The sequence below is a fragment of the Triplophysa rosa genome, linkage group LG5, assembly GCF_024868665.1.
Source record: "Triplophysa rosa linkage group LG5, Trosa_1v2, whole genome shotgun sequence".
Taxonomy (NCBI): Eukaryota; Metazoa; Chordata; class Actinopteri; order Cypriniformes; family Nemacheilidae; genus Triplophysa; species Triplophysa rosa.
Window position 1 is genome coordinate 27353739 of NC_079894.1, and position 19354 is coordinate 27373092.

Sequence of the window (19354 nt, forward strand, 5' to 3'; positions counted from 1 at the left end):
CCAAGAGATAAAAACATTGAAATAAAGACGGACTACTATCATGATGTTTTGTTCACGTGGCTGATTAGTTTATTGGTAACCGTGCGATATAAAAGATATAACCCAGTGTGAGATGGATCTTGGATGTAACAGGCTCAGATCTTGTTGAAAGCAGCGATGTCAACACTCTGGACCTAAAACATGATAAATAAATTTAGTTTAGAAAAAAGTGAAGTGAAAAATATCATGTAAAACACAGCAACGTCTGTCAAGAAACCAACTCAAAATAAACTCAAAATTCATCAAATTAAAAAATAACTTTAAATGATTCATATAAATTCATTTATTTATAAATTGTTATTGCTTTTTTATATTTAAAAAAAATCTATTTATATATATATATATTTATATATAGTGAAATATTTTGCAAAAAGTATAATTTTAGGTACATTTCATTTTGCATTGATTTAATATAACAAAAATAAAACCATTAAAAATAAATCTATTTATTTGTTAAGTATTTTGAATAACGCCAGTTTTAAAATGACAATTTTTGGTACATGTGATTTTGTATTAATTTATAAATAAAAAAAATCAAATCAAATAAATATATTATACTATGAAATATTTTGCATAAAGTCTGTTTAAAATTAAAATGTTTGGTACATTTGATTTTCAATTAATTTAATAGAAATAAAAAACTAATACAAGTAGATATATTATATAATATTTAGCAAAAAGTCTCTTTTATAATGACAATATTTGGTACATTTGATTTTGCATTAATTTAATAAAATAAATCAATACAAATAAATATATTATGAAATATTTTTTGTTACATTTTATTTTGTATCAAGAAAATTTGATTATACTTTTTGCCGAAACATTCCTCCAAGATGCAGAATCTCCTCCAAATACATTCTCCACTTACATAATCCTCAAACTTTGTGATCTCCTCTTCCAGAATGTCCGTTCCCACTTTATCATCTTCAACCACACAGCCAATTTGGAGCTTTTTGATGCCGTAGCCGACGGGAACCAGCTTAGAAGCTCCCCACAGGAGCCCGTCCATCTGTATGGAGCGTACACACTCCTCCAGCTTGCTCATTTCGGTCTCATCATCCCACTAATTCATAAAAGATGGCGTATTAACAGAGCAGAAAAGAATTAAACATTACACACTCAAGATTCAGTTTGTTCAGGGATTCATACGGGTTTGACGTCCAGCAGGATGGAGGATTTGGCGATGAGGGCGGGTTTCTTGGACTTCCTCGCTGCGTACTCCTTTACCCTCTCGGCTTTGATGCGCTCTGCCTCCTCATCTTCCTCTTCGCTGCCGAAGAGGTCAACGTCATCATCGTCGTCATCAGCACCATTTTGTGCCGCAACCTTGGGCTTCTGGACGGGAGCAGCCTTCGAATAAAATGGTCAAGAGCTTAATATCATTTAGAAAAGAAAACACAATGAGAGCCTCGATATCTTACCTCAGGTTAAAGAGGAGATGTACTGTACCTTGGTGACGGGAGCTGTTTTTTTAGCAGGCCCTTGGCTTTTCTCCAGCACAGCCATTCTGGATTCTAGTTTGGACAGCATGGCTCTGAGATCATCCACCACTAAAAAACACAGATCCGCACAACTGGACATTTAGGTATCCATCTTTACGTTTACATTTTATCATTTCATTTAGCAGCTCAATTTCAATTCAATTTTCAATTTACAAGTAGTTTAATGGCACGATTGGGCACTTTCAATATTGCCGAAGCATTATACATAAAACAGGAGCCATACAACAACACAATAACGGCAAACAATAAGCTTGAATTAAAATAAAATACTAGGTCAGTGTTTTCAAACTTTATGATGCCAAGGACCACCAAATATAATAAACGTTTTTGTAAAATACACATCCATCGATTTATTTTTATGTATTAGGGGCTGTGTCCCCCGAGGCGTTTCTGCAGGCGAACGGTGTCAATTGTTTTTTTTTTCAATTGTTTCCAATGGAAACGCAGTGTTTTTTGAAAACGGCAGCAGCTGGTGTTCTTTTCTGCAGGCTCAGTGCCTGCGCTCACCGCTTTTTTTCACGCTCAACGTATCATAGTAACCAACGCGCCTATGCTTGAAAAAAAAAAAAACATTTAAGTGCCCGCAACTGGTGTTTCTGGCCAGCGCCTGCCGTTTTCAGTCGCGTAAAAGCGCCTTGGTGGATCTAGAGCCTTAAGAAACATTTTTTAATTGAATGTATTTGTATTGTAGCAACTTTCACAATAATTCTCGTTTCATGACCGCTTTAAAAAATATACTGCCTTACAAAGCCGAGCGAGTCAAATAAAGGAAACCGCAGTCAGAAAACTCGCTAGTAACATACAAAAGTATAAACAATTCTGGAAACTATGCATGTAGCAAAAAAGAAAAGATGAACACTTTTTTGCATTGTCTTTTTTCTTTGAAATTTTTCGTGAACCCTGAGAACTTTCTGGAGGCCTCAAGGGGGTCCCCGAATCCCCCGGATCCCAGTTTGAAAACCCCTGTGCTAGGTCACAATTTTTTTTTTTTAATATAATAAAATTACAATTGAAATACAAACAACTGAAATGCATAAAAATATTAATTTTAAAGAGAAACATACCTTTGTGCAAATTCTTGTTGTCCAGTTGCAGGCTCTTCATGCGAGAGATGACTTCACTATGATCTTCAGATTTACTGGCATTCTGACTCTGCAATTCAGATCAAGAAAACTGGATTAGTTATGTATGAAAAGCAAAAACATCTCATAAAAGTCGAATGTCAACAGCGCCAAACCAAAATGTTAAACAACCACAAATAAACCCACAGGAAAGGATTTGGATATTTCAGAATGATATGTTTGAAACGGTCACATTGTTTTCTCAAAGCTGCCTCTCATTCAAAAGCAGATTTGAGGTTTAAGAAAGTTAACACCACACTGATCCAAAAAAAACCAGACAACCGCTGAAATTTGGGGCTTGTTTAGTATGTTAACTAATATTCACATATTTCTACTTTTTTACTTTGATCACCGTCATGCTCTTTTTACGTCCATGTGAGGTCATGCATTACAGTTTATAAGCTTCACATGTAAACCTACAAATAAAAAAATACCAAACACACACGCACAGAAACCCAACTGAACTCAATGTCAAGCAGTGAAAAGTCTTTGCTCTTCGTTCACATGCTCTTCACACAGGTTTGAAGTTTCCCACCCACATCACTTACAGTCTTCCTCTCTCTGGGTTTCTGAGAGCGAGCGTGTCCTTTACTAGCCTGCAGTGCAGTCTTGACCTGAGAGATTCACATTTCACCAACACAATCAGAAAACACAACCGTGATATAACAGAAACTGAGCGCAAACAAAAGATTCTCTGATGCATTTATTCATGCTCTTTGCATTCAATTAAAAGCAGGGTTCACCCTGAAAGAAACCTATTGTCATCGTTTTTATGGAGTGATCTCACGTCCAAGGTTTCTTAGCATAAGTCAGTGTACAGTAAAGAGTAACTCATTTTCTACAGAAAAAAATGATGCAAAAAATGACAGATGAACAAGCATTTCGAGGAAAAACAGAGGTAAACAAACTAGCGGAAAAAAACAGTAAAAACACACTGATACGAAGTATATCTGTGCAAATAAAAAAGGCCAACATCCCAGATGAAAAAATGTTATGCTTTTAGTACAGTAAACTGTAATAAAAGGACTAGATACTACAGTGTTTGAAACCTTACCATAGTAAATCTACAGCATCTCTATAATGCACAGTTAATACTACAGAATACTGTTTAGTAATTCTTGTAATAAACTTCAGCATACTACAATAGATTTACTATAGTAAATACTAAAGTAAGTTTACATCAGTCATGTGGTTTTCGTGCTAGAAACCTGCAAAAGCAACAAGAGCGTCAACCACAGACACACGCAGACGCACGCAGATGCATGCAGACACAGAAGTGAGTTCATTGTTAAAAAAGAGACCAAGTTAGACCCACAAGCATTACAGGACAATCAGCTTAGTGCTTTTAGGATCATATATTACACAAAATATTCTTCAATTATTTCCGGTTCTAAGACAATAAAAACGTACATTTATGCAAATGTTTGATGAAATGGGAAGCATTAAATAAACTGATCCCTGCTGCGTCTCTCTATCATTTCTGAAGCCCCTTTTGTTTCATGATGGACAAATGTTTGGTGTGTTGGTGCTTTTAAAAACCCAATTTTGATTAAAAAAATTCGATATCTTTTCCATTCCAGATTTGATGATCAATGTTTGTGCCAAATAAGAAACAAATTTATAGGATCATTAAAACAACTTTCAACTACCAAATCTCGAACAAAGGCCTGTTCAAAAACCTCCCTCGCTCTAAAAACGGTTTGCATATTTGAACAGAGGCGAAACGCACACACATTTACATGTTTTGATGCAAAGTCAGACCCATTCCGACAGAGATTCACTTGCTTTATAATGCAAAATACAGACCACTGACCATCATTCGTCACAGATCAGCACCATCTCGACACGGCCGAATATCGAGCTATTTTTAGTTTATTTTATCATCTTATAAAAGATCATATCTTTTATATTATTGATTTTTGTGTTTACACAGCAAAGCCATCAGACAAAAAAAACATATAGGGTTAATAGTAGATTACAAACAAAGTATGGTAAACTTGTAAATAAAACCTAAAATATAAAACTTGCTGGTGGAACACCAGTTTCGGTCACAAATCGAATAGCTTTACATTTACAGAATAACACTGCACTGCGCACATAGATTGTTAACCCACATAAACGGTTCACTAAAGCCGATTTTTTTGTCTCCGTCATGACACCAAAGGGGCTTAATAAATACTGTATAAAAATAGCGCAGGGATTTTTTTTAAGTGGGGGGGGCTTGTACTGGAGCTCCCGGCTGTTTAGCAGATAAACCCAAAGCCATCCTGCGCATTTCACTACATTTCAAAGCTGTGATTAAAATCTGACTTTTCATCTGATCTCATGCACGGGGACAGTTACTGAACATCAATAAAGAAGATTCATCTCCATGCATATACATTAAAAATGATTTACTTGAAGCTTACAGAACAGATTCTCTATGCCGAGCATGATCCAAATATAATACCGAGAGCTCAGACTGTGATGGGATTTCGTTTTGGTGGTTATGGAGGTAGTACTCACTCCGGATAGGGATTTCTGGATATTCTCTCGGGCTTTAGCAATGTCCTGCAGAATGGCACTAGCTTCTCTCTCCTGAAAGAATACAGCGGGGTAAAGAAGCCAGTGTCAAACAATCCAGCAAGAGGCAGAGAGTGAGAACGCAAGCAAGCACACAAACATACACGGATACACACAAGCACTGTCAGTGCAGAATATTTAGCATATGGGTGAGTGAGGTAAGGGAAAGCAGGTGTGTGGCAGACACCTGGAAAAACACACCGCAGATAGATGTACAGTACAGCAGCTGTGTAAACACGTATTCACGCACAACGACTCTAGAAACACAATTACATTTACATTTATGCATTTGGCAGACGCTTTTATCCAAAGCGGCTTGCAGTGCATTCAAGGAATACAGTTTTAGAAGCATGTGTGACTGTTTTCCCTGGGAATCAAACCCATGATCTTTGTGCTGCTAACACAATGCTTAACCAATTAAGTTACAGAAACACATTCAGATTTTGTCATCGTCATTCATTAAAAATATGACCGATTTAGATTTGTGAGAGGATAGTAATGAGGACGTTTTAGACTTAAGTGTGGTTTGACATCCAGAACACTAGGGGGCAGTACCTGTGGAGTCTGTTCTATGCCGTTCTCCCCCTCATAGAAACTCCGCTCGGCCTCGTCGTATCTGGACTTGTCAAACCAGATCTTCTCCTGGGCGAGTCCCTGAAGTGCACTCATTGTAATGCTAAGAAGAAAAAAGACACGAACGGGGAAAAAATGAGTAAAAAGTTTTGGGAAAAGAGAAATATTTTAAATGTACAGAGCTGGAAAGACTCAAAAATAACGCATGAAAGGCTGAATTAAATCTTTAATGCATCTATTTACAAAAGCATTAAAACACAAGCAAATCAAGCAGAGCAAAACCATATGCCACATTTCTATTACTGCATTTTTCCAAATATCATGCTCAAATACTGCTCTGTATGAATGTGCCATGCAAAAATTCTTGCTCAGGGTTTTTCCTGCATAGAGAAATTGGAGGCGGCCGCCTCCGTCAAATGTCTTGCCGCTTCAGGCTCTCGCCAAAACTATGTTGCGAGTCTTCACAAGAAATACTGCGTGCATTTAACAGACTGTCATTTGTAACTGCAGTTGCGACATTACGCCACAGTGGAGGCGCTGTTTCGTTATCAGCACACTGAGGTGCTAAAAGAGTTGCAGAACAAGAGCCAGCCTGTGTTTCACGGCTGTTTGTTTTGCATCCAACTACGTTTAATTTCTTGAAATGTATTAAATTAACATGACGCACATCATTGTAATGTCTTTAGCTGTGCAGTTGGATCGTTGAATCAGCGTATACTGTACACAGCGAGTTCGCCAGTATGAACACACATTGCGTTCAGAACGACTCGCACACGAATGACTCATTTGAACCGATTCATTTAAACTATTGAACTTTTCAGTCACTAGCGAATATAAGAGATCATTGAATCATTTAAAATGAACCACAGAGAATGCAAGATGTGAATGAGCTTTGCTCATTTAGAAAGAAGACTGGTTAATTCAGTTGGCTATTGTGGGCTGAAAACTTAGTTGAAAATGATAAAGAAACATTTCTGTTTGGTTGAATAAAAGTAATGTTTTATATAACTTAATAATTGTCATTTTTATCTAATTTTATTAGAACTTTTAATACGTCAAACTCGAAGTCACTTTGGTTAAGCCACTTAAAGGTACGGTAGGCCTACGCGTGTGTACAAGATCAGGATGGCACCACCTCCGCCTCATTTTGAGCCAGGAAAACCCCTGTTGCTTTGATGATTTACATGAACTGTATAATAAAAACGCTTCCAAAAAATTGGTAAACGTGATGCGATTCAGAGAGTGTTGACGCTAATTACGAGTTTAAATAAAATGACCTAAGGCCCGTACAAACCAAGGACGTAAACTATCTATAATACAAAGATAAAGTTCTACATTTAACTAACTATTTAACTATTACGATATAACTAATTAAAATCCATTTGAATTCAAAGGGCTCACGTAAATCAAAATACAGTGTGCGAGTTTAGAATAAACAATGTTATCGTCTGTTGGTGTGTGGACAGTAATATAGTTGTTATAGTTATCTTCAGTTGATATAAAGTATATCATTAATAAAATATTAATTAAACACATTTTTTTATTTTATTTTAATTACATTTTAATAGTATTATGTTTAAAATTATGTTTAGTTCTTGCATTCATAAAGATCTGGTTGGACAACCTCATTGCTCATGGCACATTCAGTGAGAATAAGAAAGGATTATCACACTGCCGTCACCCAGTAAAACCTTTTTATTTCTCTTCTGCTGACACAGGCTTTAGACAATAGGTCAGACTTTGTGTGTTAAAGCCCTCGCATTAGTTTCACAATGATTAAACAGGGGTAAGTGGTGACAAGCCAGTTTGAGGCTTCAGTACTGATGATGGGTTGGGGAAAAGATGCCAAATGGTCATTAAATACATTTCACAAACAAAACAATCCATAAAAAACACATAGTTTAGTAAGCGAGAAGACAACTTTTAGAATTTTTGACAAAGTAAATGTCAATAGTCCCATGCCTCTAAACTAGCCATACTTCTCCCTTCTTGGAGGGGCGCATTCGGTCGCAGAGTAGACTCTCTTTCTGCTACCGCTGGTGACGTGTCGAGCCCTCTTGGGTTCAGAAGAGGAGCGCTGATGGGTGGAATCCTGCCGATCACGCCGTGATGTAAAGCAACGAGTATGCATGGAGTTCTCTTCTTGGTATGGCTGACCAGTGTTCCGTTTGGACCTGAAGACCAAGGTGTGAGGAATTCTTTCTTTTGGGGGAACCAGAGGGGTCCCAGACCCTGAGCTCAACAAGGTCTGATAGGCAACATCGGCTTGCTCATAAATGCTGCGATTGAACCAAACCCTCTCTCCGACACCCTCAGAGATGGGCTCATGATGAAAATGACCTTCTTCAGAACCCTGTTGTTCGGAGCGGGATGAACGAGTGCGTTTCCTCTTTCCATCGTTTGATTTTGGCAGGTCAGACCTGCTTCCTGTCTGTACACGTGAACTTTGATCTTTGGCTCGAGACCCCTTTTGGTTCTCCATCCTCAATTACAGCATATGATAAGAAAGAAAAAAACAAAAGTAAATTCTAAGGAATTAGTCTGCGCTGATGTTAAAAACAGTGTTGAAACATCAAATCGCATCTAAATGCCATGCAGAGCAGTAGAAGCCATGTCAGCAGGAGACAAACATTTTTGCATCTATTCATCAAGGAATTCAGATTAAATTCAGATTGTTGTTTTACACCAATTCAAGTGATTTTATTTTAAAAAAAATTTTTAAGAGTTTTTAGAAGTTAGCTCTGTATTTAACCAGTGTTTCCACCATATTCATTTTGCCGTGGCGAGCCGCCACGCCGAAAATCCTCCCCACCATGACTACAGTTCCCCATTCATTCATAATTTGTCCGGCCATTGTTGCCAAGTTTGCAACTCTTTCCCTAGATATAGTGACTTTTCCAACTCCTTTGGCGGCTTTTGTTCAGAAGACGCGTACAATGACAAACCTAGCGTCTTTTTGGATAAACCATTGCTTTCATTAGGTGGGATAATGTCATCAGTACTGACCCGCTAGCGCGAGGTCTTGCTCTCCCGGTGCAGGAAACGCCTCTCTCTCTCGCGTCTGTGAAGCCAAAGACACTAGATGTAAAGTAGGGGTGTAACGATACACTAATTTGCCGATTCAATTCTATCCCGATACTTGTGTGCAGATTCAATATATATTGCGATTATATATATATATTGCGAGTCGACATTACAATTTATTGTGATTTTTGTTTGCTTATTAAGGACTAGGAAAATACTTGATCATACCATTGAAGAGACTGTATATTATGAGTCATATTAACAAAAACAATGCATCACATCTTTCTGAACTTTTATTTCAGGAGCATACACATACACAGTGTATATTTTAAACTACCTTGAACCATGAAACTTTCAAGGACCAAAACCCTGAACTAGGGTTGTTCCGATAGATGATACTATCATGTATCGACGATCCTCAGACCTATCGCGATAGCTGATTCCCTAGACGATAGTTGGCTGTTTGCCAATATATGTCGCAAATCAATATTACAAACGCGCATTGCGCATTTCTTCATGCAAGAGAGCTTGCAATGCACGCGGCTTAAGCTTTTCCTTGCACCAGAGAGAGTTTATAATGTGCGGGCTTTGAGTTTTCAGTGCACGATAAACTTGTGATGCGCACGGCTCGGGGTTTTCCTCGCAGGAATTGCTATGCGCGTGACGGTTTAAAACCACCGCACGAGTTGTTCCCGTTTGGCAATCAAGTAATAACAGCGCACGCGGGCATCAATGACGCATTTGGATGAATGATATTGACTTATAGCAATAGTTTACTTTCTCTTGTTTAAAAGGTTGCGGTGGTAAGTAACAATGTTGCCAACTGCACTGAACTTAAACTCTGATAGAATGATAATTGCAGTCACACATGAGCATTTTCTAGACACATAAGCTTCTGTTTTTGTCCACAAATCCATCTTGTCATAGATAAATGCGTAATTGCCCCGCCCCTCGATACTATCGTGTATCGGCGATCCACATGCTGGCGATAGAACGATCTGATTATATTGAATATCGCCCAACACTACCCTGAACTCAGTGTATGGCAGAGTTTGCATACCGTTTTAGTCATGTCTAGCGCTGCTTTTCCCGGTAAAGTGTAAAATCCCAAGTGTTTCCACACTTGGGATTTGAAACGTGAAGGTGCAGAATTAATTTTCGAGCTTTGATCCGCTGACTCGGCCATGATTTTTGCGTCCTCGCGCAAGCTTAGAACGGATACGACGTCATCTAATACAGATACAAACATATGCTTTACGCCTTCTGTTGGAATAAAAGAGGTAACTCCACCACTTCTAAGGAAAAGTAAAATAAAAAATAGATTCTGAGATAAACAATTGATTTTTAAATCGTTTTAAAAAGAATTGCGATAGTTAGGTGAATAGATTTTTCCCAACACCCCTAATGTAAAGCCTACAACCTTTAGCCAAAAAAGCGTAACGGCTAATGCCAACGCCCAATGCTAACGCCCTGGCTTCAGCGGAACCCAGGAAAGGAGTCCAGATGCTAGTTTTTTAAATGGATGTCAATGTTTTGTTAGCCGTTACGGTCTGTCTAATTGGAAGTGTTACAGACCCTTCCATCTCCCTATAATAAGAGTATCTCTGGAGAGGTAGCACATTCAGTTCACTGTATGGCGACCGACCTGCAAGTAAAAAACTGTGTTTCCAAAACCTGCCACGGTTATCGAATGTTTGGATATAAGCACGCACACAGTTTGTCTTTAAATAAGCACATGGTTACAAAGACAGAGGCTGTGCATGCGCTGTGACAGAATATAGCCAAAATCTCTGCTCTTAAGATGTGTGCTGATTTAATCAGATGATGTGTCTTGGTTATAAAACAGAACTGACAACAGAAACAGAAAATACAGGGCTCTAGACGGCGACTAAAATAGTCGCAAATGCCATCGTTTTTTTAAAAGGTGCGAAGTAAAATTTCACAGGGTCGCATTGGTGCGAGTGCATAAAACAAATTTTTGCCAAAGATTTATTTGAAGATTTAATGTGATTTATAGGGATGTAACGATTCACCGTGAGCCGGTTGAAAATCGATTATAATGTGTGACGATTCAAATCGGCTGAGGTGTGAACTGAATCGCAATACATTTTTTGAACAGCAGGGGCCGCTATTTTCACTGCAAATCTAAACGTGGACATGCTGATATTTCTTAAATGCAAAAAATCCAAGAAAAGCTCAGACAGTATTTGTTTGTTTTAGGGGTGGGCGATATAGAAAAAAAATCAAATCACGTTTTTTTCTGGATACATCACGATTCACGGTTTTATCCCGGTTCTTTTTCAAGTTGGTTTTAAGACTATTTTGCAAATTACAGAGCTACAATACAGCCAAACTAATGTCCCCATATAAAAACATACTCTTCACCATTTACATTTTCAAGAATATTTTAATCAAGTTAAGATTTAATGCAAGTGCAATTCTGAAAGTATGAACATTCAACAAGACTTGCATTACAATTAACATCACAAAATGAACATTGGTTTAATAAATCTAACAGTTGTAACAGTCAGATAGCTTATTGGACATAGATCCCAGCAAACCGGTTCAAAAATGTAAATAGCTTATTTTTTACAAAGTTAAATAATGTTTAAATAAAAATGTACTTGGTCTAGTTAAATAAATGCAAGTGCACAGACTTTAGCATAACTCCCAAAAAATAAACATTAGCTTCCAAAGGTAAAAACAAAAACACACATACAAAATGTAAACTACCTTTCGTAATCTGTTTAGTAGATTTTTCAAAGTGCAACGTGTTTCAGAACCAAAACAATAAAGGTACAAAAATATTTCCTGACCTGAGTCCTGAGTCGTGTAAACTTAGCAGCTTTGGAACATATCAATTTCTAAAATAACACACAGTATAACTAATCACAGTCACAAATTTTTAGAAAGGAAAACCAGCTGAATCACTTTATCTGGCTTGAGAGTTGCCCTTTGGCAGGTGACAATAATGCCACCAGTACTGAAGGCTCTTTCTGAGGGAGCACTTGTGGCTGGAATGCATAAATACTTTCTAGCAAGTTGGCTAACTCTTGGAAAGTTTGCCTCATGGACTTTCCACCATCCCAGTGGATCCACCTCACTTTCTGCATTTGGTGTGGACAAGTATCCCTTCAATTCTCCTTCTATTGCCTCTTTTAGAGATGAGGAAGCTGATGTTGTGGCTGCAGATGCACTTACAACACCTGAGGCTTTTAAAAAGCTGGCAAGTGATCGTTTTGCTTTCTTGGGTGGTGTCTGACCCTCATCAGGGCTCTGTGATGTGGAGGTTGAGGTACTAGATGTAGGCTGCTGATCTGATGTTGGATACTGTATGGTCAGCAAAGACTCCAGCTCAGACAAAGCTCTGGTTTGTAATTCCCTCTATCTTGTCTTTGTCTATGTATTGTGTTTTGAACCTGGGATCGACAAGCGAAGCCATGTCCAGCAGGTCATCAGTGGTGGGGTCCTGATATTTGTCAGTGAGGTATGCGAGAATGCTTGTCTTCATTGTTTTTGTTAGTTCAGTGTCTTCATCATTCAGGCTCAAAATGTTGACTTTCAACAGGTGAAGCACTGGCTTTACATAAGATATACTCACATAATCCTCACCTGAGAGTGCATCAGTAAAGTCTTTCAGTGGACTCAATGCCTTTTTCACAGACTCCATTACGTCAACATCTTGCCATGACGGGACCAAATGCCTAGTCTTCTTGTCTGCCTTCAGGACCTGAGAAATGGCCTTTTCCTGGTCAAGCACTCTCTCGATCATGTCGAGTCTCGAACCCCATCGTGTTGGGGACTCGGTGATGAGCTTCTGTTGAGGTAGCGTTTAGCTCAGTTTGAGCATTACTTAAGTCCCTCTTTTTCTTCCAGCTGAAGGAGAATGTACTGACGACTTTCTTGCAGACCAATGTTACACGTTCAACACGAGGGTCTTTGGCACTTTTTTCTAATAAAAAAGAATAATGTATTAATTAGATTTAACCTAATGCACAATGTAAAATTTTATTTACAAATGTTTATATTATAAAAATATATTATTTTATTGAAACCAAACAGATGTTCCACAAAAACGTTTTTATATATAAATAATACAAAACAATTACATATAACACTGCAATTATTATTGCAAACTAATCTCATAATTTTACTGTTCAATGTTCCTAATGTAATTTTAAATTATTTATTATACGAACAATCTCCTGAATGGCAGAGACAATATTTATTTTTAGTTGCACTCACCGATGGCTAGGTGGAGTCTGTGCCCAAAACACTGCAGACGAGTCCAGCTGTTGAGCTCCAATGCCTTCACCATATTGGCCCCGCTATCTGTCGTCATACAGGTCATGTTTGCTTCGTTCAGTCCCCAACATTCAAGCGCGTCCCTGAGGCCTTGCGCTATGAGCTCGCCCGTGTGATCTTGTGGGAAATATGTTGTTTCTAGACACGCACTGCACAACTTCCAGTCATGAATAAAGTGAATCGTCAGACTTAAATAAGGCTCTGACGTACGGCTAGACCATAAATCAGCTGTTGTAGCAAAAAACTTTACGTTTTGAATTTTGTTTTGCATCTTGCTGCGACACTCGGAATAAAGCTGTGGAATGGCCGTGGAAGAAAAATATTTGCGGCTGGGTATTTCGTAACGTGGATCTACGACTTTGAGCAGTCTTTTAAAGCCCTCATTTTCCACAGTCTTTATGGGAATCATGTCTTTGGCCAGGTAAAATGTCACCGCATCAGTTACATCTTTCCAGCGCTTGCTCGTTCTGTCATACGGCGTTCCTTTCTCAAATGCATCTTTCGTTAAAGTCGTTTTTTTAAGCCTTGTTTCTGGCTGCTTGGTTGTACCTGATGTTCTCGCGTGGGGTCCCTTTATAATTTGACTGTCGGCATACTCTTTCGGGTGCTTTCTTTTGAGGTGGTTAAAAAGGTTCGTTGTGTTGCCATCCGACGTGCGAATCTTATCATTGCAACATTTGCAAATAACTGCTGTTTGCGCTGTGTCTGTTGGGGAAAAACCAAACCATTTCCATATTACAGATGTTGAATTTTTTTTAGGGACCAACTGCTCCGCGTTTCCCTCCATCGTCACTGACTGCGTCGCTTAATCTCACTAAATTTACGAGCAACATACACGAGTTTGTTAACTTGGCGCCATCTATCGCACAGATGTTGACGAAATCAAAAGACCAGCAACGGATATAACGTGTCGTGCACTATATAGGACGATGTAACGATTTTTCCGAAAAAGTGGATCGTGCTGTCATTTTAATCGTTCGCGATCAAATATCGTCATATCGCACACCCCTAGTTTGTTTATATTAAAGAGACTTTTTCTATTATTAATTTGTTATAAAATTGCAGTTTAGGTTTGTTATTTGAAATAATACATTTTATTATACAAAGAAATGTGAAGCATTTAAGAAATAATGCAAGGGAAGTTGTTCATTTCTAATTTGTTTCAACTCATTTTGTAAAAATAAATTGTGAGTAAATCGCATCGTGAGATCAGAATCGTGAATCACATCGCATCGTGAGCTGAGTGAATCTGAGTGCAACGCGTGCACGTGTCTCTGCGTGCACGTGCATCGGGTCGGAATGCGATACAGAGAGCAGAGAGAATTGTAAAGGTGCGACCACGTAGAAACAGAAATGACATGCCGCCATGTAAATAAGATAAACAACATAATGCTATTTAGATTGTTTAGTAAGAGAACAAGTTATAGACATGTTATATAGGAAAGGTACCTTAAATTACTTCTCTTGTGATCTAACGCTACATAAAACATTTAATTAACTTGACCTTCAAGGGGGGCGGGGGTGCGGTTGGAGGGTCGGGGCGCCCCCCTAAAGCAATGGTAGGGGAAACACTGGATCCGGTACACTGATACTGTACACATGTTGTTTTTCGTCTGTTTCGTCCGTACTATGTTTGTTAAGATACTCGACAAGAGGGGCATGTTGACCTACTTCGTGTGTGAATCTGTCCGTTTAAGCGCTTCAAAGACATCTCAACATTTGCGCCATGTCTGAGACTTTCCTTATGCGCACCTTCGGATCTTCTCACAGCACGCAAGCGAGTTTTCTTGTGCATCATCTTGCACTTAAATGTTTAAATTGGCAAGGCTTGAATGAGTGTAGATTAAACAGCAACATGTGCTGTCCAGGTCTCAGCTGCACTCGCGCGCTCACAACACCCGGGTGATGAATGCATAAATGCCTGGTCATATTACAGCATAAATCAATCCTATTGAAATTTGTCTACGTTATTTGATTTGTTGTAGGTATTAAATGTGTATCCTAGGGGTGTCGAAATTAATCGTTTTTGCGATGCAAACGAGGACGATACGGAATCGGTTCAGTAACAGACCATAACCGGTTATAACGTACTTACGGTTTTCTGACGTCATGTCGCATACGTGCTTTTACTGCTTTAGCATACAATGGCGGAGGTAAAAATGCTCCAACTACTTTAAAAGCCGACATCTGGGCACATTTTGGCTTTTCTGAAAAACCTGGTAAGCACGACCTGGACAGGACACTTGCTGTGTGTAAATCTTGTCACGCACAAATAAAATATGCAGGGGGTAATACCACTAACTTAAGAAACCACGTCAGCCGTTTTCACTCTGAGCTGTTAACGCCTGTCAGTGCCACTGCTGTCTGTGCTCATCGAGCTGCAATAACATGCGATTCCTGGACTTCGGTCGCGACAGAGTCGTATGTGACAATAACGGCACATTACATTAGCGAGGACTGGGCGATTATTACGTTCACACTGCAAGCCTTAATGCTCAATTCAGATTTTTTGCTCAGATCTGATTTTTTGTTCGGCTGTTCACACTATTTTTAAAATGTGGCCAATATCAGATTCCAGTGTGAACTCGTGATGGTTATAAACTGAATCGTATGCGCAAAACAACAATAGCACGTAACACGCTTTCATACAGAATTAAGCAAGGGTCTAGTAGTCAGCGGGTGTGTTTGTCTTTATGCGGTGCTGAGCGGATTGATCTCACGGCGCGATTTTAGAGCATTCCCAGACAGTGCAACGGCTTATGTTTATAATCTGATGCTTAATGTTTGGCAACCGAGCTGTAAAGTGCACTTCCGTCAACAGAATAGCGCGTGAAGCTTTAAATTAGCACAGAATTATGACGCAAGTCGATCTACAATAATGCAAAAGTTGCATAAATTCCGATATGACCGTTCAGACTGAGGTCGCATTGCGAAACATCAGACCTGTATCTGGTTTAGGACCACATATGGAAGTGGCTCAGATCAGATTAAAAAAAGATCGGATTCCATGTGGTTTGTCCTGTTCACACTGTCATGCAGTAAACAGATCTGGGTTGCATATGAGCAAAAAAAGAAATCGGATTTTGGTGGCAGTGTGAACGCAAACGAGAGCAGTTTATGACGAGAGCAGAGCTACTGTCTCATGCCGTTATCGGATAAAGATGTAGTGCTTGTGACAGATCAGGGCTCTAGAGTGCGACCAAATTGGTCGCACATGCGACCTAATTTCTCAATGGTGCGACTAAAAAAAATCTGAGCATTCAGTCACTCATTTTCGTCTCCCCTCCTTCAACCATTCACTTATCTGTCAGTGGCCCCGCCCCAAAGACGTAATTCGCGGGTTACGGTAAGAGGCGAAGGACCGAAAGAGCAGACGAGTAAAGCGCTCAATCTTGCAACTTAAATAAATATGCATAATACAAGAATTTCCCCTGCTAAGGTACAAAACAGCAAAGATAACGAAATGTGTTGCAAGTATTGTATGCATGTGAAGCTAATGCAGAAAACACGCGTTTATACTTTAAGTACTGAACTATTGTATAAAGATCTCTAACAATACTGCAAAGCATACAAAACGTTACACATCACGCTAAATACTATTTATTTGTGAGTCGCTATTGATAGAAGCCAAACGTTTATCAATGCAGCTTTCATGAAGAATAATCACTAAAAGCCTTCAGGTCTCGCGGGTTGTTTGAGATATGCGCGCGCCCAGAGAGTCAGAGCACAAAATACTAAACGGAGTTCTCTTTCACGCCTTCTTACTCTGAAACAGACATATTAACACAAAATAACCTAAAAATTCCCATATTAACAAGAAACCTTGTAAAGGTATTCAGTTTGTTTCGTGACCAAACAGTTGGGAAACAAAACACATGTTCCAGTATATTGCGCGAGCTCTTAAAGGGGCGGCAGCATAATAAAGATCTCTGTTTATAATGTTCATCAAACAACAACGGACGGGCCCAAAAACACTCACTGGTATTAAAGGAATTGTGTTCTGTTATAGGAGTCGTTCACAACAAATAAAGGAAGAAAGTAGCTTTAAGAAAGATGTGCTTTAAATATGGTAAAGTGTTGAAAGAGAGTTTACATATACAATAAAAATAATTCAATAATAAACAATGATTTGTATTAATTTCTAATTGATTTATTAATGTATTAAACACATTTTAATGAAGTTTTAGTGATTCTTTTTCTTACCCCACCCCACGACTCTGGTGCTATCAAATTAAGGGCTGGTGCCACCAACTGAATAACTTGGTAGCACCAGTGCCACCTCTCGCAAGTGTTAGTCTAGAGCCCTGCTTTCTTGTAGAATTGTGCTTCAAATAAAGAACTTTATGTTGACCAGATTGTTAGTTAATAATTTACAAGTCAATATAGCCTATATGGACAGCGATTTAAAAAAAAAAGTGAACTTGTAAAACTGCGGTGTTAAATGCGATGTGGTCGAAAATTTGGGTGCACCTAACTTTTGTGCTGGTGCACCTAAGAAAAAAAAGTTTGGCGCACCAGTGCAACCAGTGCAAAAAGTTAGTCTAGAGCCCTGCAGATAACGTTTGATGTTTGATACATCGAAGAAGAGCAGGTAAAATTAAAGGTTCAGTTCATATTTCTAACTGCTTGTATTTATTGACAAAATTGTATTCATGTGATTGTGAACTAGTAAAATTGAAATTTGAGGATGCAGTGCATCGTCAACGTCAATGCATCGTAATATCGAATTGAACCGATGACATGGTCATCGTAACCGAACCGTGACACTACTGTAGGTTCACACCTCTAGTGTATCCATAGACAAACATACATTAGCTGAACTTTGTCAGTCTGTTTTACGCATTATAATTTCTAACGAACCATATTATAAATGCGTCGTCAGATTTAAGATGTGCCGAACCGTTGGTGGAGAACCGTGCGGTTCAATTTTTTACCGAGAACCGTTACACCCCTACTGTACATACAGAGCGGCTCCCCTTGCACGGAATGTTGTTGATATGTCACCATGTTGTTTCTACAGTAGCCCTAAACAGACGAACTGCTCTACAGAACGCGTTTCGTAAATATGTTCGAAAGGGAGTGGTGAAGTGAGCGGTTGGTTGCAATTCGTAACCTCACCACTAGATGCCGCTAAAAAACTACACACAACCCCTTTAAAATAACCCAGAATATTCCTTTACAGTGTCGTAAAAAGAAAATAATTTAATGCATTCAAAACTAAGCCAAATCCAGCCATTGGAGATCAAAATGAATAAAGTCATGCCACAACTAAAAAAACTCAACAAAGCCAAATATCCGTGGTCACAGCGACCATACAAATCGATTGCATGGGTTACACAAATACAGAGGCGTAATGCAAAAACATGCCATGCGGTGCATTTTGAATCTCACCGGTATTTTGAGAATAAAAAGATGACAGCGGCTTTTCACTTTTCCTTGAACAGTGGGTATTTAACAATTAGGATATGTTAGACCTACCCACACTTACAAAAATTGTTGTGGCCATACCAGGGTATATCCGACGGTATTACCATGGTACGGTATAATTTCCACGTTACCAGCTTTTCATGGTAACAGGTTAAAAGAGACTTCATATTAACGGTCATCACCAAACGACACAAAGCAAATTTGTGTATGTATATAGCCTCCAAAACCAGTACAATTCCCATCATAGCCATTCAATGCATTATCATTTCTGTGTTGGATATTTAATAGAGCATCCAGAGACAAGCAGTTCAGGATGACACGACACTTTCTCAGATCTGTTTATGAACTGTAAACCTCATACCGCATGTGCTGTCAGTCTCAACTACACGTTTTATAAAGTTTAACTATAACGTGCTATCTCAGACCATCCCAAGTGAGCATGACTCCATTTACACTAATGAGACTAAAATATATACATCTTAATGCGGGTGCATTGAGAAAGTGTGATCAAATTCACATTTAAACTTCTTGAAATGCTGCACCGGATTAAACTCCGAAGAGTTGTACACTCCGCCACGTGGCGCAACACGAACACCTGAACGCCCGTGATATCGCGATATAACTGCCGTGTATTTAACTCTGTCGTTGCGAGAAATGCCAAGTTTTACTTACTTTTGAAAAGTTTGACAAGTGACAAGCGTTTCGAGTTGAACTTCTCCGCTGGATTCCTCGTTACAGAAAAGAGAACGTGAGAGCCGGGTAACATGAATTTATAGCGGACAGAGGGGTGTGTTTTAC

The 19354-nt window shown here is 38.8% G+C and overlaps 2 protein-coding genes across 7 annotated transcripts; both read right to left on the minus strand.

Annotated features, from left to right (window-relative positions):
* Window positions 1-41: 41 nt before the first annotated feature.
* On the minus strand, window positions 42-19337 carry eef1da (eukaryotic translation elongation factor 1 delta a (guanine nucleotide exchange protein)). Of its 6 annotated transcripts, XM_057334615.1 has the most exons (11): window positions 19229-19281; window positions 18521-18564; window positions 7780-8283; window positions 5783-5903; window positions 5171-5242; window positions 3214-3279; window positions 2609-2696; window positions 1492-1592; window positions 1192-1392; window positions 911-1105; window positions 42-173 (listed from the first exon to the last, which is right to left on the minus strand). In XM_057334615.1, exons 3-11 carry the CDS (start codon window positions 8280-8282, stop codon window positions 135-137), a joined length of 1386 nt encoding a protein of 461 aa, XP_057190598.1. In that variant the 5' UTR covers window position 8283; window positions 18521-18564; window positions 19229-19281; the 3' UTR covers window positions 42-134. The 6 variants fall into 6 exon arrangements, with proteins under 6 accessions (XP_057190598.1, XP_057190603.1, XP_057190599.1 ...); XM_057334620.1 differs by lacking the exon at window positions 7780-8283 and having other exon boundaries at window positions 19229-19296; XM_057334616.1 differs by lacking the exon at window positions 3214-3279 and having other exon boundaries at window positions 19229-19279.
* LOC130554765 (E3 SUMO-protein ligase ZBED1-like) lies at window positions 12214-14126 on the minus strand. Its single transcript, XM_057334631.1, has 2 exons — window positions 13070-14126; window positions 12214-12776 (listed from the first exon to the last, which is right to left on the minus strand). Exons 1-2 carry the CDS (start codon window positions 13914-13916, stop codon window positions 12577-12579), a joined length of 1047 nt encoding a protein of 348 aa, XP_057190614.1. The 5' UTR covers window positions 13917-14126; the 3' UTR covers window positions 12214-12576.
* Window positions 19338-19354: the final 17 nt, after the last annotated feature.